The sequence below is a fragment of the Pteronotus mesoamericanus genome, unplaced genomic scaffold (assembly GCF_021234165.1).
Source record: "Pteronotus mesoamericanus isolate MK-2021 breed Mesoamerican mustached bat unplaced genomic scaffold, CSHL_Meso_final contig_947, whole genome shotgun sequence".
NCBI lineage: Eukaryota > Metazoa > Chordata > Mammalia > Chiroptera > Mormoopidae > Pteronotus > Pteronotus mesoamericanus.
In genome coordinates, this window is record NW_026555287.1 from 671,732 (window position 1) to 684,739 (window position 13,008).

The 13,008-nt window shown below is 44.8% G+C and overlaps 2 protein-coding genes and 1 pseudogene across 2 annotated transcripts; 1 reads left to right on the top strand and 2 right to left on the bottom strand.

Moving 5' to 3' along the window:
• Positions 1-187: 187 nt before the first annotated feature.
• SNRNP25 (small nuclear ribonucleoprotein U11/U12 subunit 25) lies at positions 188-2,987 on the bottom strand. The gene is made up of 5 exons (XM_054586794.1): positions 2,723-2,987; positions 1,846-1,936; positions 1,515-1,620; positions 1,154-1,228; positions 188-702 (listed from the first exon to the last, which is right to left on the bottom strand). Exons 1-5 carry the CDS (start codon positions 2,762-2,764, stop codon positions 645-647), a joined length of 372 nt encoding a protein of 123 aa, XP_054442769.1. The 5' UTR covers positions 2,765-2,987; the 3' UTR covers positions 188-644.
• Positions 2,988-3,108: 121 nt separating this feature from the next.
• POLR3K (RNA polymerase III subunit K) lies at positions 3,109-5,901 on the top strand. Its single transcript, XM_054586795.1, has 3 exons — positions 3,109-3,302; positions 3,966-4,053; positions 5,329-5,901. Exons 1-3 carry the CDS (start codon positions 3,192-3,194, stop codon positions 5,454-5,456), a joined length of 327 nt encoding a protein of 108 aa, XP_054442770.1. The 5' UTR covers positions 3,109-3,191; the 3' UTR covers positions 5,457-5,901.
• Positions 5,902-6,841: 940 nt separating this feature from the next.
• LOC129081286 (transmembrane protein 50A-like) lies at positions 6,842-7,455 on the bottom strand (annotated as a pseudogene).
• Positions 7,456-13,008: the final 5,553 nt, after the last annotated feature.

The window sequence follows — 13,008 nt, forward strand, 5'->3', positions numbered from 1 at the left end:
ACTTAGAAGTGCCCCATCATCCCAGCCAGCAGCTTCTACTTCAGCACCAGGCTACCTCCCATTCAAGGAGCCGGGGGAAGGCACCGAGGCGGATGAACCCTGTGGGCTGAGGCTGGAGGCCCTGCACATGGCTGTGCCCTTGCACACAAGGCCCTTGCTTCTCCACAGGCAGAAACGGAAAGCTGCTTGCTTTGCTTTTATTTCCTCCCTGTTGCAGAGCTCACAGTAACAGGCTCACATGGCACCTCAGCCTTTTAGGACTCACCTGCACCATTCTAGGCCCCTTGCCTCCCCCATAATGGGGGCTGTGCCAGGCCCCCGCACCCTGGTACTGTGGCTTTTTTGACTTTTCAAACTAAGAAACATAAAGAGATTTATTCTGTACACAAGGCCAGGCCCACAACCCTGTGGGACATGCCATGAAACTATGGTGTTTGGGTCAAGGGAGGGGGTCAAGCTCAGGTCTTGAGCACTGGCTCACCCAGTCCTACTCCCGAGGGCCCAGAGTTCACAACAGTTCTGGGGGTGCACAGCTGGGTGAGCCTATCTCAACACTCTTCTGTGGATAGGGGACAGTGACCCAAGGCTTCCTTCTGCCAGGGAACAGCTTGGCTACCAGCACACAGTTGTCCTCGTTTGGAGGTTCATTTTTGCCTCAGCTTTTTGATGAAAGATACCTCATCCCGATTCCGGATACCATAACTGAAAGAGAAGGAAAAGTGTCAAGTATCTCATCTATAGAAGGTTATGTGTGTGACTCCTCACCTGAGGCTTGTGAGAAACCGAGAAAGAACAGCTGGGAAGTGTGTGCTGTCCAGGAGGGCAAGGAGGGGCAGTGGCCATCCTCCCACAGACCCACACCACGCCAGCGGGCAGCCTTTCACTTCCACACACTCCCTTTCTCCTCTTCCTGGCTCTGCGTGGGAAACAGTAGACCCCTCACTGGTCCTCTGCCTCCCATGCTCCTAGCAGGGAGAGCCCCCAGCAGGAGGACATCAGTCTAGCCAGGGACTCTCCTGGTCTCACAGATTCCCCAGGAACTGACTCAAGATCCCTGCTTCTTGGGAGGGGCCCAGCCTTCTGGCAGTGGATGTGAAACTGGAGGTCATACTCCACATGCCTCCCTGCAGCTCAAGCTGTGGTCTGAGCTTACTCTCGGAGCTTCTTCCTGTCCTCTGTGAGCTTTTCTCCGGCAGAAGTTAGGTGGTATGTCCTCCACACATAGGACCTGCAAGATAGGGATTCCAGTAAAGCACGAGCAGAGAGCGCCAAGCAGCGGGGATGCGGAAGCTGTGTGTGAGAAGGGCTCATGGTGCATCACCCCTAGGCACAGAAGCACCTGCCCTGTTCGAAGGATCTGAAGGATCTGAAGGATCTGAAGGACAGGGAGCTCGTCACTCATCAGTACTCTGTAGCGGAGATCAGGTGATTCAAAGCACATGTCTGGCAGGTGCTTCTGTGGAGTCCCACACCAACTCCCAGGAAGGGCTGCAAGGAGCCGCTGCTTCACTTACCAGCTGATGTGCTGAATGCCCCCTTCACGCTCCTGCCTGAGCTGCACGTATCTTTGGATGGCTTTCTTCAGATCCAGGACCGTGGCGTTCTGTACTACAACCACAGCTGCAAGAAGGGACAAATGAGAGAAGATCTCACAGCCACAGTATCATAGGGTAGGAGAGGAACCCAGAAGCCCCGTTGAGCCTTGTTGCTGACTGAGGCTCAAGTTTGGGCAGAGTGGGCTTGTGGTTGCCCCCAAACCCCTGGGCATGGCCTCTCAGTATCCCACTGACCAGCCCCTAGGAAAGCTCAGCCTGCATGGCCTGAAGGGAAATGGGCAGCACTTACGCATGACTTCTCCATCCATCTTGCACACTCGGACTGTCATTGCTTGGCCATATTCCAGGGCTATTTGGGAATTGACTTCTTCCAAAGTAACCTAGAAAAGACCAAGGGTGGAGGTGGGAGCCCTGGTTCTTTTTACCACCCCAAACAACAACGAAGAAAAACACGCTGATAGTGTCCAAAAGGTGGTGCCATATTTTATGAAGTACAAGAAAGGGAAGGGATTCTTGCTTATACATTAGGGCTTCCCCGTTTTTCAGCACCTCAATCTCATGTTCCACCGCATTTTCTATTTAAAGTCCAAAGTGGACAGAGGCTCGAAAGAAAGAACATAGAAACAGGCAAGGAGAATGAACAGCCCTGGATCATCTCACCCAGGAGAAGGGCAGGAGGAAGAACACTGCTTGTCAGTTCTGAGAACCCAGGATCCAGGCCAGGGCCTCGGGACAAGGTTGAGGCGGGTGTGCAATGATAAACATTGTGATACAACTTCGAAGAAAACCGTAGTTTAATTCTAAAACTCCGTGGACAAAATAATACTGAAGCTTGAGAAAGAAAAATCAGTAATACTGATTTTGTCTTTACTATTTTGTTTGCCATAGGCTTTTTCTTTACAACAACTTTGAGTTACAAATACGTGAATTAAAATGTCACGGATCCTAACTTTTTTTTTTTTTTTTGGCGCCCTTTTAAATTCCGTGCCCAAGGCGAGAGCCTCGCTTGCCCCATCTTAGGCCTGGCTCTGGTTTAAGACCCTCGTTTAAGCCAAGAGGTACCTTACTGAGGTCTCTGGGCCGCTGCCCCCATCAGCACCGGGGGCCGGTCCACGTCCCTACGCACGGCCCGGGGGGAACGACCCCGGTCCCTTGCCCATGCGCACCTGGATCGGTAGATCACAGAGGAGTGGGTCCTGCACCACCATGGCTAGACCTTCCTGGAACACGTCCACTGCTTCGGAGTGCGGGAGGGCCTCCTCTTCGTCCTCATCGTCCTCCGGCGCCTCGGGCCTTACAGCCGCCTCCGCCTCCGCCTCCGCCTCCTCCAGGGCGCCTCGATACCCAAAGAGCTCTGTACGTACCACCCGTCTGCGAGAGCGAGGCTGGGAGCAAACAACCGGGGAGCTCTACACGCAGTTCCGCCAGAAGAGCATCGAGGGGTGGGGCTTCCGCTAGAGCCAATAAGAAGTGCGAGACGGCCTGCCGCAGTGCTCGCTGGGAGCGCGGAATCGGCGTGTCTATTGGTGGGCTGAGGGGCCATGGCCAGGACGGAGGTGTGTTCAGTGCGGACGTAGCGTCGGCACCCGGGTGGCCTCAGCGACTGCGGAAACGTGTAGGGCCGAATCATCTGTCATGCTGCTCTTCTGCCCGGGCTGCGGGAATGGGCTCATCGTGGAGGAGGGACAGCGCTGCCACCGTTTCGCCTGCAACACTTGCCCCTACGTGCACAACATCACCCGGAAGGTGCGTTCTGGAGTCCGGCCTCAGGCCGGGGAGCCTCCCTCAGGCGTCCTGCGGCGCTCCACTCCCACCATCACCAGAGTCCGCCTGTATCCGGTCGGTTCTACCTTCGAGTCCACCTAGAATCCGGCCGTGTGTCCCTTACCGGCGTCGTCACCTTGGGTTATTGTCATTACGTCCCTTTGGGCTCGCGGCTCACACCTCTGCCCCCTACGCGGTGGTCACAACAGCGGCAGAGAGGTCCTATTGACTTAAGTCAGACCGAGCCCGTCCCGGGCTCAGAAACCCTCGGCAGTTCCCCCGCGCACTCAGTGAAAGCTAACGGGCTCACAGGACCGAACCTCTGCCCCGAGCTTCGTTTCTCTGATTTCACGTACCAAGGTGCTCCTCCGTCCCAGCAACGGCAGCCTCTTGGAGGCTCTCCCGTCATGCACGGGGCACAATTACCAGGGCCTAAATAGATTACAATAGGTCTTCTAAATTCCAACGGAGTGTCTGGCTCTGTGATAGCGGGAACCTCGTTTTCATTTAATATTACTGCAGTCAGTGTTGAAGGAAGGAAGTCTGGGGAGACACTGGAGGACAGGTATGGAGGTATGGTTTGGGGGCCCACATTTGTCTTGTTCATTGACCTGGAGAATTTAGAGTCTTGCTGCTGTTTGTTAGGTTACAAATCGGAAGTATCCAAAGCTGAAAGAAGTGGATGATGTGCTTGGTGGAGCAGCTGCCTGGGAGAATGTTGACTCTACTGCAGGTGAGAGTGAAGACCCTTTTTATGACTGAGCTGTGGATAAAAATATGAGGCTGCTGACTGCCAGCCATTCCATGTCAGATTCTGTGACTACTTACATAAAGTGGACTTCTAAAAATACAAAGTCTATTTGTTTTTTAATAACGTATTTATTACACAGGTAATACTGGGGCAAGTCTTGGAGGCATACATGTTTGAGTTAGAGTTTCAGGGTGACTTCTTACTGTTTTATGACCTCGGGGTCCCTTGACCTCTGGGGTGCTAATCCACACTCATAGATTGTAAGAGCACAAAGTGAATTATGCAGCGTTTGGCATATAGTAGGCACTGAACATGTGGTAACTAAATTGCAACAATGACAGGAGTAATAAAAATCAGTCTAAGAAAAAAAAAATGCGGTCTCTTTGTTCTAATGTAGAGTTTTAAAAGATAATACCAGAGACCATTAAACTGCAGTCTCAGTAAAATAAATGTTTATTTCAAGTCTTGATTCATTTCTGATAGAGATGTGACCAAAGAAAGACAAAGAAGAGCCATAGAGGCAACCAGTATTGAGAGGAGGAAGAGCTAAGTCATGATTAGTATACTGTATCCTTCCGGATAGAACTATCCAGATCTGCTATGTTAAAAACTTAGCAGTGGCAGAATTTGTCATTAAAACATGAATTATTTACCAAATGTTCAGAATGGTGTTTGAGAGTGTTGAAGGTGTTTCCATCAAGAGCAGAGTTAGTTTCTCAAAATGAAGTCACTTTGAAGGTAAATATGTGCCTCGGGGCACTCTGAAAAGGTGCAGGAGGTGTGGGGAGGTCTTGGTGAGAACAGCCTGTGGTACTCACTGCGGCAGTGCATCCCCGACGACAAGGGGCAGTGGATTAGCCATCCATTGGAGCTTCCGTGGGAAGATGAGCGGGCTCATCCGTGGCCCAGGTGGTGGAGAGGCCCTCAATGGGGGGAGTCTGGGGTATGGACCCTGTAATTCATACAGCAGCCATAAGGCACCTTTTATGTTGTTTCCAACCAGTCTTCCACCAGTTTTGAGAAGAAAAGTGGGACCCAGAGAGGGAGGAGAAGTGTTTTCAAGCTCTCCTGGGCTCCCTGAGTGTGAGCGCATATGGGGAATGAGACCACTGTGTGTAACCTTGAATCGTGGTACAAGGGACACTTGATAAGCATGGAAGGTCTTTGTGGCCTTTCACGTAACACCTACTTCTAACAGGTATGTTGGTCACAAACATTTTTTTGTCTGGGTCACTTGTTTATTTTTCTTTTTTCTAGAGCCATGTCCCAAATGTGAACATCCCCGAGCCTATTTCATGCAGCTTCAGACCCGCTCTGCAGATGAGCCCATGACCACCTTCTACAAGTGCTGCAATGCTCAGTGCGGACACCGCTGGAGGGACTAGAGCCAGGCTGGCCCAGCTGTGTTAGTGGTTGTTTGCCTTGTTCCCCAGAGTGGATTCCTAGCTGGGAGCAAGCACTGTGTATCCTGAGGGTCTTTGCTGGTGTGGTGGAAAGCTAACGTTTTTAGGGTTGTTCACCAGGGTGTCAGGAAATGGATAGCTCACCTGCCAGTCAGTGGATGAACTCGTTAATGTCCAGGGAGATTTTGTGTGTGGATTTATCCACAACTAAGTAGACTCTCTGTTTAAGATCCTGCTCATTCATCCTTTATATTTATTGGACAATTGACATTCTTTTACTGTCAACCAATCTTAAATATTTACATTGTTTGCATAACTAATATAGTAAACTTATTAATTTAGTACATTAGTTGTTCCTAAATATTTAACTGTTAATTGCAAACTTATTTAATCAAAATTTATTCTGAATGATAATTAAAGTGAAAAATTTAATACTGCCTTCTCAGTGTTTTTTATATGACTTAAGTAGATGTCAAACCACAAATCGTGATTCCAAAATTAACTACTGTACTTAGGACTACTGTAAGTTGATTACAAAATTGCTAATGTAGATTTAAATTTATTATTTCTATTCTTGCTACTTAGAATTACAATAAATATATTAGATTTCTGTGTTTTTCTTTCCACTCTGAAAAGAAAAAGGACACTTTGTACTAGCTGGGGACAAGATCTAGGTTATTGATAAATTGAGTGCATCGTCAGGGCCTTGGACTTAATTGCTTTTCCAAATCTCTCTTTTTAAAAAAAAAAAGATTTTATTTATTTATTTTTAGAGAGAGGGAGAGAAACATTGATGTGCGAGAGAAACATCAATTGGTTACTTTTCTTATTCCCCGAGCTGGGGATCTGGCCTGAAACCCAGGCATGTGCCCTGACTGGGAATCAAACCAGTGACCTTTCAGTTTGCAGGATGATACTCAACCCACTGAGCAACACCAGCCCGGGCTCCAAATCTCTTAATATGATGTCTCACTTATAAAGTCATGGGACTTATATTTATGCCTTTGATACAAAGTTTTACTTTTTTTTAAGTCTGTATTTTTCCCAGAAATGATTAATTTTTTTCTTTTTGTAATTTATTTTTATTTTTACAAATTATACCATGCTAAAACTTCATAAAAATTTCTCATGTGACGTAATTTTCTTTTAACAGTTTAAAAGTTCATCAAATGCATACCACAATCGATTTTGTTGTTGTTTAAATAGGGATTTCTCACAATTATAGCATCACACAAATTTAAGCTGAGACTACACTCAGAAATAAGTTTAAAGAATGGCATTATAAAAGACTGGGAATGAGTAGTAAAAAACAAAAACAAAAAACCATGGAGGGCTGCTGTACAGTAGTAGTAGTAAATCAGGTGTTTTCACTCTAGTAAGTCTTCAGTGCCACCAAGCTTAAAAGCCAGTCCTCCAAAGAAGATGAAGGGGCCCTGGCCAAGTTGCTCCGTTGGTTGTAGCGTTGTCCCAGTTAGGGTGCACACAGGATGTTTCTCTCTCTCCCCACTCCCTCTCTAAAGTTAGTAAAACATCCTCTGGTGAGGGGTAAAAAATAAAGATGAAGACATGTTGGGAAAATACAGCAATTCCAGGGTATACTATGGCTTTTTCTTTAGCAACGTAATCTCCAAAGAGAATCCACGTAGATGCAATTAGAGAGCCAAATGCCAATATGAGACCAATGAACAGCTAAGTGCGAGTGCCTGTTTGACCCAGGAAACCTTCACTGTTGCTGTTAGCTTGGACTCGTCCGTTCCATACTGCATTAATCATTAGGAAGGCTGTGGTTGTCATAACACCACAGGCATGCTATGAATGATTGAACTCTTCCACGGTGGGGCAGATGACAGCTGCATCTATGGTAATCCACCAGCCTGTGAAAAATGGAACGCCAGTGGCAATGGAAGCAGTAGTGTCGCATTCTTCCCAAGCCCCAATCAATGCATTCTGAGCATCTCAAGCCTTCTAGAAATCCAGACATTTCTTCAGGTCGGTCCAACCCAGAAGCCCTGTGTTATGATGCTTGGGGGTGCCTCACGCAGTTTCAGTTCAGAAGTGATGAATCTTTAAGTTTCACATACTTGTTTTCTTATTGCTTTAGCATGTTGACTATCTGGGGATCTGAGCCCATTATCTGTAACTGATTCTATTTCAAGACAGTTTGTTCTGGTTTTACAAATGTGATTTCATCATGTGCTTTAGTATCTTCTGCTTCTGCCACTAGTTTTATTTTCTCAGGTGCCAGTTCTTCCGTTTGTATTTGTTGTTAGAAGCCTCGTGGATCTGTGGGAAGATCATGCCCTCCGAAGTTAGCCTGCCTGCCTGCGTTATGCATGAGACCTCAGTCAGGCTGCTAAACCTCTGCTTTTATTTCCTCATGTGTAAAATGGAGATAATAATGGTCCATTTCAGGGGTTTACGAACTTTTTCAGTAAAGGGTCAGATAGTAAATATTTTAGACTTTGTGGGTCAGGAGTCAAAATCTAGGAAAACACAAGAAAACAACTTCCACAATTTTTTTTATAGGTAGAGTTCAAACTTTAATCATAGTAATTGAGTACAGTATTTTGTTATTCAGGTCTATTGAAAATGGATACCATTTTGCTTAATTGGGATTCAAAATTAGTAGTGTTTCTTGTCATCAAAATTGAGTGCAAATGTCCTGGCTGGTGTGGCTCAGTTGGTTGGGTGTTGTCCCGCAAACTGAAAGGTCACCGGTCCGTTTCCCAGTCAGGGTACCTGCCTAGGTTGCCGGTTTGGTCCCTGGTTGGAGTACCTATGAAAGGCAACCAATTGATATTTCTTTCCTCCTCTCCCTCCCTTCCCCTCTCTCTAAAACCAATAAGCATGTCCTCGGGTGAGGATTAAAAAACAAATTCTGAAAAAATTGAATGCAACTATGCATCTGTTAATACTAGTTCAGTGTGTGAAATCCATGCTTGACATTCAGTACTGATGAGACATGCCGATATTTTCCTCAAAGCATTTGCTGACGGGTAATACAGTGAAAAAAGACATAGTCTTTAAACACTTTATGTTTTTACAAGCTTTGTGAATTTTTTCACCTAAACTTTTTCATGCTCCATGTATATCTTTACCACCATCCATGATAACACATACTGGCAGATTTCACTTCAGATTCTGCTGAATTAGTGTTTTTGAATTTTGAAAATATTCTTTTTTTTTTAAGCCTCACTTAAGGACATTTTTTTCATTGCTTTTTTAGAGAGAGGAAGAGGGAGAGGAACGTTGATGCAAGGGAGGGTATCAATTGATTGCTTCTCATACGTGCCTGGACTGCACCTGGACCAGGGATTGAACCCCAACCTAGGTGGGTGCCCTGACTGGGATTCGAAACTGCAAAATTGTGGGATGATGCTCTAACAAACTGAGCCACCCTGGCAAGGACCCTTGAAAATGTTCTGCCTGCAATTGTTAGTTGTTCCTTGCAGACTGTGCATAGAGGCTAATTCTTCAGTCACTTCCCAAATCAGCCTTGACGTCTTGAAACAAGCATCGAACTATTTCACTAATATCTGTGGATTGGTCAAGAGCCAAGGAAAATGACTTCAAAGCATTCGCCTCATTTTGAATTGACTATTAATGTTGCTGCCAGTGTCCTTAAGTTTTTTGTTAAATTGTACTGAAGCACTTCTATTTATTTAAGGATCCCCTAGTGAGTGAGTGTCCTTAAGTTTTAAGACAATTGTTTTCACCTAAAGGCTGATCATCTTAATGTTATTTTCTCTGGACACACTTCTTGCTGCTGCAATCAAACACATATAAGTCACAATAAGTAAGTAGCTTTCCTTGCTTGGTGACCAAATGACCCACTTGAAATTTGATTTGTTTGCCTCATTTTTACTTTCAATTTTTGTGAAGAAGTTTGTGTATTGAGAATAGTGCCAGTGATGGGCGCTTAGTCCGGTAATGTCAACTAGCTGCAGTGTCATTGCATAATAAATACAGTCCTTTGCCATCTGGTTTGGTGACAAAATAATCCACTCTCCACTGTGTCTTAAAAACAGAACATTCATAGTTAAAATTTAAAAAAATTATTTATTTTTAAAAAATCGAGGTAACATTGCTAATATCATTCTATATAAATTTCAGGTGCATAGCATTATTACTTGATGTGTGTACACTCTATTGAGTGCTCATTGCTGAAAGTCTAGTTTCCATGTATCATACATTTGACCTCTTCTACCAATTTGCCTCCTCTCCCCCTTTCCCCTCGGGTAACCACCATTCTTTTCTCTGTATCTATGAGTTTGTTTTTGTTTTGTTTTATTCATTCATTTGTTAGTTTTTTGTTATATATTCCTCATGTGAGTAAAATCATGGTTTTTGTTTTCTGTCTGACTTATTTCATTTAACATAATACCGTCTAGATTAATCTATGTTGTCACAAATGGTAAGATTTCATTCTCTCTCATGACTAATATTCAGTTGTATATATGCTTCACAATGTTATCTGTCCGTCTATCGACAGACACTTAGGTTGTTTCCATATCTTGGCTATTGTAAATAACGCTGCAATGAACATAGGGACACATATATCTTTTCAAATTAGTGTTTTCATATTCTTCGGATAAATACCCAGAAGAGGAATTGCTGGATCATATAGTAGTTCTATCCTTAATTTTTTGAGGAACCTCTGCACTGTTTTGCATAGTGTTTGTACCAATTTACAGTCTCACCAACAGCGCAGGGGGGGTTCCCTTTTTCTTTACATCCTTGCCAATGCTTGTTATTTCCTGTCTTTAAAAAATTTTGTTTAATTCTCATCTGAGGACATGCTTACAGAAAGGGGAAGGGAGGGAGGGAAAGAAAAACATCGATATGAGAGAGCAACACCGCTCGGTTGCGTCTTGCACACAATCTGACAGGGGACCAAATCTGCACCCCAGGCATGTGTCCTGACCGGGAATCGAACCCATGACCTTTTGGTTTATGGTATGACACTCCAGTCAACTGAGCCACACTGGCTAGGGCATTGCTTGTCTTTTTGATAATAGCCATTCTGGTAGGTATGAGGTGATATATCATTGTGGTTTTGATTTGCATTTCCCTGATGGTTGGTGATGTTCAGAGTTCACTTTTCTTGTTTTGACATGTTAAGTATGCACTGGTGATAAGCAAAAAAGTAAAATGAACGTAGCAGTACAACAGTATGGTGGCCCTTGAAATGCTGAGCGTTGACCACACTGCTGAGGTGTGTGTGTGCTGAGCAGCCGCGTGAAGCTCTGTTGCCATTGCTCACCTCTGTGTTACAGTGTGAAAGCAGCCGTAGACAATACACATATAAGTGAGTGTGGTTGTGTTTTAATAAAACTGCGGACACTGAAATTTGAATTTTATATTTTCATGTGTCATGTAATTTCTAAAGCAGTTTCCCCCCAACCATTGAAAAATGTATAAACTATTTTTAGCTCACAGGTTTTTATAAAAAGGAGTGCGCTGGATTTTGTCTGTGGGGTGCAGTTTGCTAACACTTGATGTACCTCATAGGGTTGTGGGAATTTATGTGGCTTCACATACATGAAATCCTTACACTGTCTCTGAATGAATGGTATTGTTAGTGTCTGTTTTTTTTTTCATGGTGTTGTATTTTCACAGGTATCTACTGGCTCCTGGATGTGTGTTCATTGTGCTTGATGTTCTTCCTCTATGGATATTGTTTTTCTATTTATCTCCATTTACTGTGGGAGAGGGGTGGGGCGTGAGGGTGCGCCATCCGGGCATTTTCTGGGCAGAGGCACTGGCTTCCGTGAGTGTAAGTGTCCAGTGAAGGGATCTGCGAGCAGGCTACTCCACGAGCCCTGCCCAACACAAGGGCAGGTGTGGGAACTAAGCTGGCCTGCTCTGCTCTTCTGCAGTCAGCACTCGGGTGAATCCTGGTGACTGTCCAGGACTCTCCTGGCTCCTTTTCCTTACCCAGAAGGGGCACGTGTCTACTTTCTCAGATGTCCTCTCTGTGCGTTTTTTAGGATGTGATTTCCTGTGTCAGTCCACTCACATGTCAGCTGCCTCCCTTCTTTCAGAGATTCCTTCTGGTGAATCCTCCGTCTTGTTTTCTGCACTGTTATGATGTATTCCTTTTGTTTTGTGTCTTTTGTTTAAGATACTGTATTTGTCACTTATATACTTTTCCTTTTAGTTCTTTTTTTCAGTTTCTATTTCTCTGTTTATATCTGTTTATATCTGAGGATAAATTAGCTGCTTTAAAACCTGTGTGATTTCTAACAATTTAGTCTTGGAAGTCTGTCTGCATTGCTTGTCTTTCTTGTGTATGGGTCACTTAGTCCTGTTTCTTCATATGTTTAATAACTTTGGATTTATTTGGAAATTGTGAATAATATGCGTTGTAGAGAGTATGGATTCTCTGAAGAGTTTTGTTTTTTTTCCAACAGAGTATAAACTCTGTGTCTCCGATATAGGCAGCAGCTGAAACCTCTTTTCAGGTTGTATAACTTTTGCTGGGCTGCGTGGAGTCGGCCTGTACACATGTAGGTCAGGGGTAATTCAGAGATTTTGGTAGAGTTTAGATGCAGAACTTGGGGTTCTCCTCTCTAACTTTTTATTTTCTATGATTTTCTCCCTTTTCAGCCTTTGTGGTCTCCACTTGTGCAACCATGGGGTGGGTGGTGTGGTCTGCTGGTTTTAAGTTAGTAAATTATAGCTTTAGCAAGGTAAGAGGGAGACTGGTAGACACAGGGAAGGCAGTTCTCTTGATAAAGATACTAGTGAAGGGATGGCTGCAGTGAGTATAAAGTGTGTCCCTGTAGTAGGTAATATGGGGGCCAAGCTGATTGAAATTTAAATATTAGAAAGAAATGTGATTACGCCCCTGGTCATTCATAAGGTATTTCCTGGGTTTGAGCTTTGAGTCCATCCCTCTGTGGGTCCTGGTGTTCTCAGGCTCCAGAGAGCTGCACCTCTGAAGAACCCAAGCCTCACCCAAGATGTTTTGATGCACAGGACACACACGTACACACATGTGTGCACACAGGCACTCACTGATAAACATAGGCACATATGCACACTGAAATGTGACTTATTTGGTACTGAAAAGAACACACAGTAAGTATATGAAAAGAAGCTTATCTTCACTAATAACAAAGTGCAAATAAAAACCACCTTGCAATATTTTTGCCTATTGAATTGGCAGAGATTAAAAAGACTGATAATGTATACTGTTGGTGAGGATTACAGGTATTCTTACACTTCCAGTGGGAGTGGAAGTTGGTACAATTTTGGAGGGTTACTTGGCAATATCTATTGATATTCTTTTATTTTTACTAACTCACTTTTAGAGAGAGGGAAAGGGAGGGAGAAAGGGAAGGGAGAAATATCAGTGTGTGAAAGACACATCGACAGGCTGCCTCTCACACACCACCAACTGGGAACCTGGCCTGCAACCCAGGCATGTGCCCTGACTGGGAATCGAACCAGTGGTCTTTCAGTTCACAGGCCAGCACTCAATCCACTGAGCCACACCAGCCAGGGCTCTACTGATGTTTTAAAATGCTGA

Coding starts and splice junctions, on each gene's coding strand:
- SNRNP25 (XM_054586794.1), bottom strand. CDS start 2,764: ATGGTGGTGCAGGACCCACTCCTCTGTGATCTACCGATCCAG. Junction 1,229..1,514: donor GGCATTCAGCACATCAGCTG/GTAAGTGAAGCA, acceptor CCTATCTTGCAG/GTCCTATGTGTGGAGGACAT. Junction 703..1,153: donor GACAGGAAGAAGCTCCGAGA/GTAAGCTCAGAC, acceptor CTTCTCTTTCAG/TTATGGTATCCGGAATCGGG.
- POLR3K (XM_054586795.1), top strand. CDS start 3,192: ATGCTGCTCTTCTGCCCGGGCTGCGGGAATGGGCTCATCGTGGAGGAG. Junction 3,303..3,965: donor TGCACAACATCACCCGGAAG/GTGCGTTCTGGA, acceptor GCTGTTTGTTAG/GTTACAAATCGGAAGTATCC. Junction 4,054..5,328: donor GAATGTTGACTCTACTGCAG/GTGAGAGTGAAG, acceptor TCTTTTTTCTAG/AGCCATGTCCCAAATGTGAA.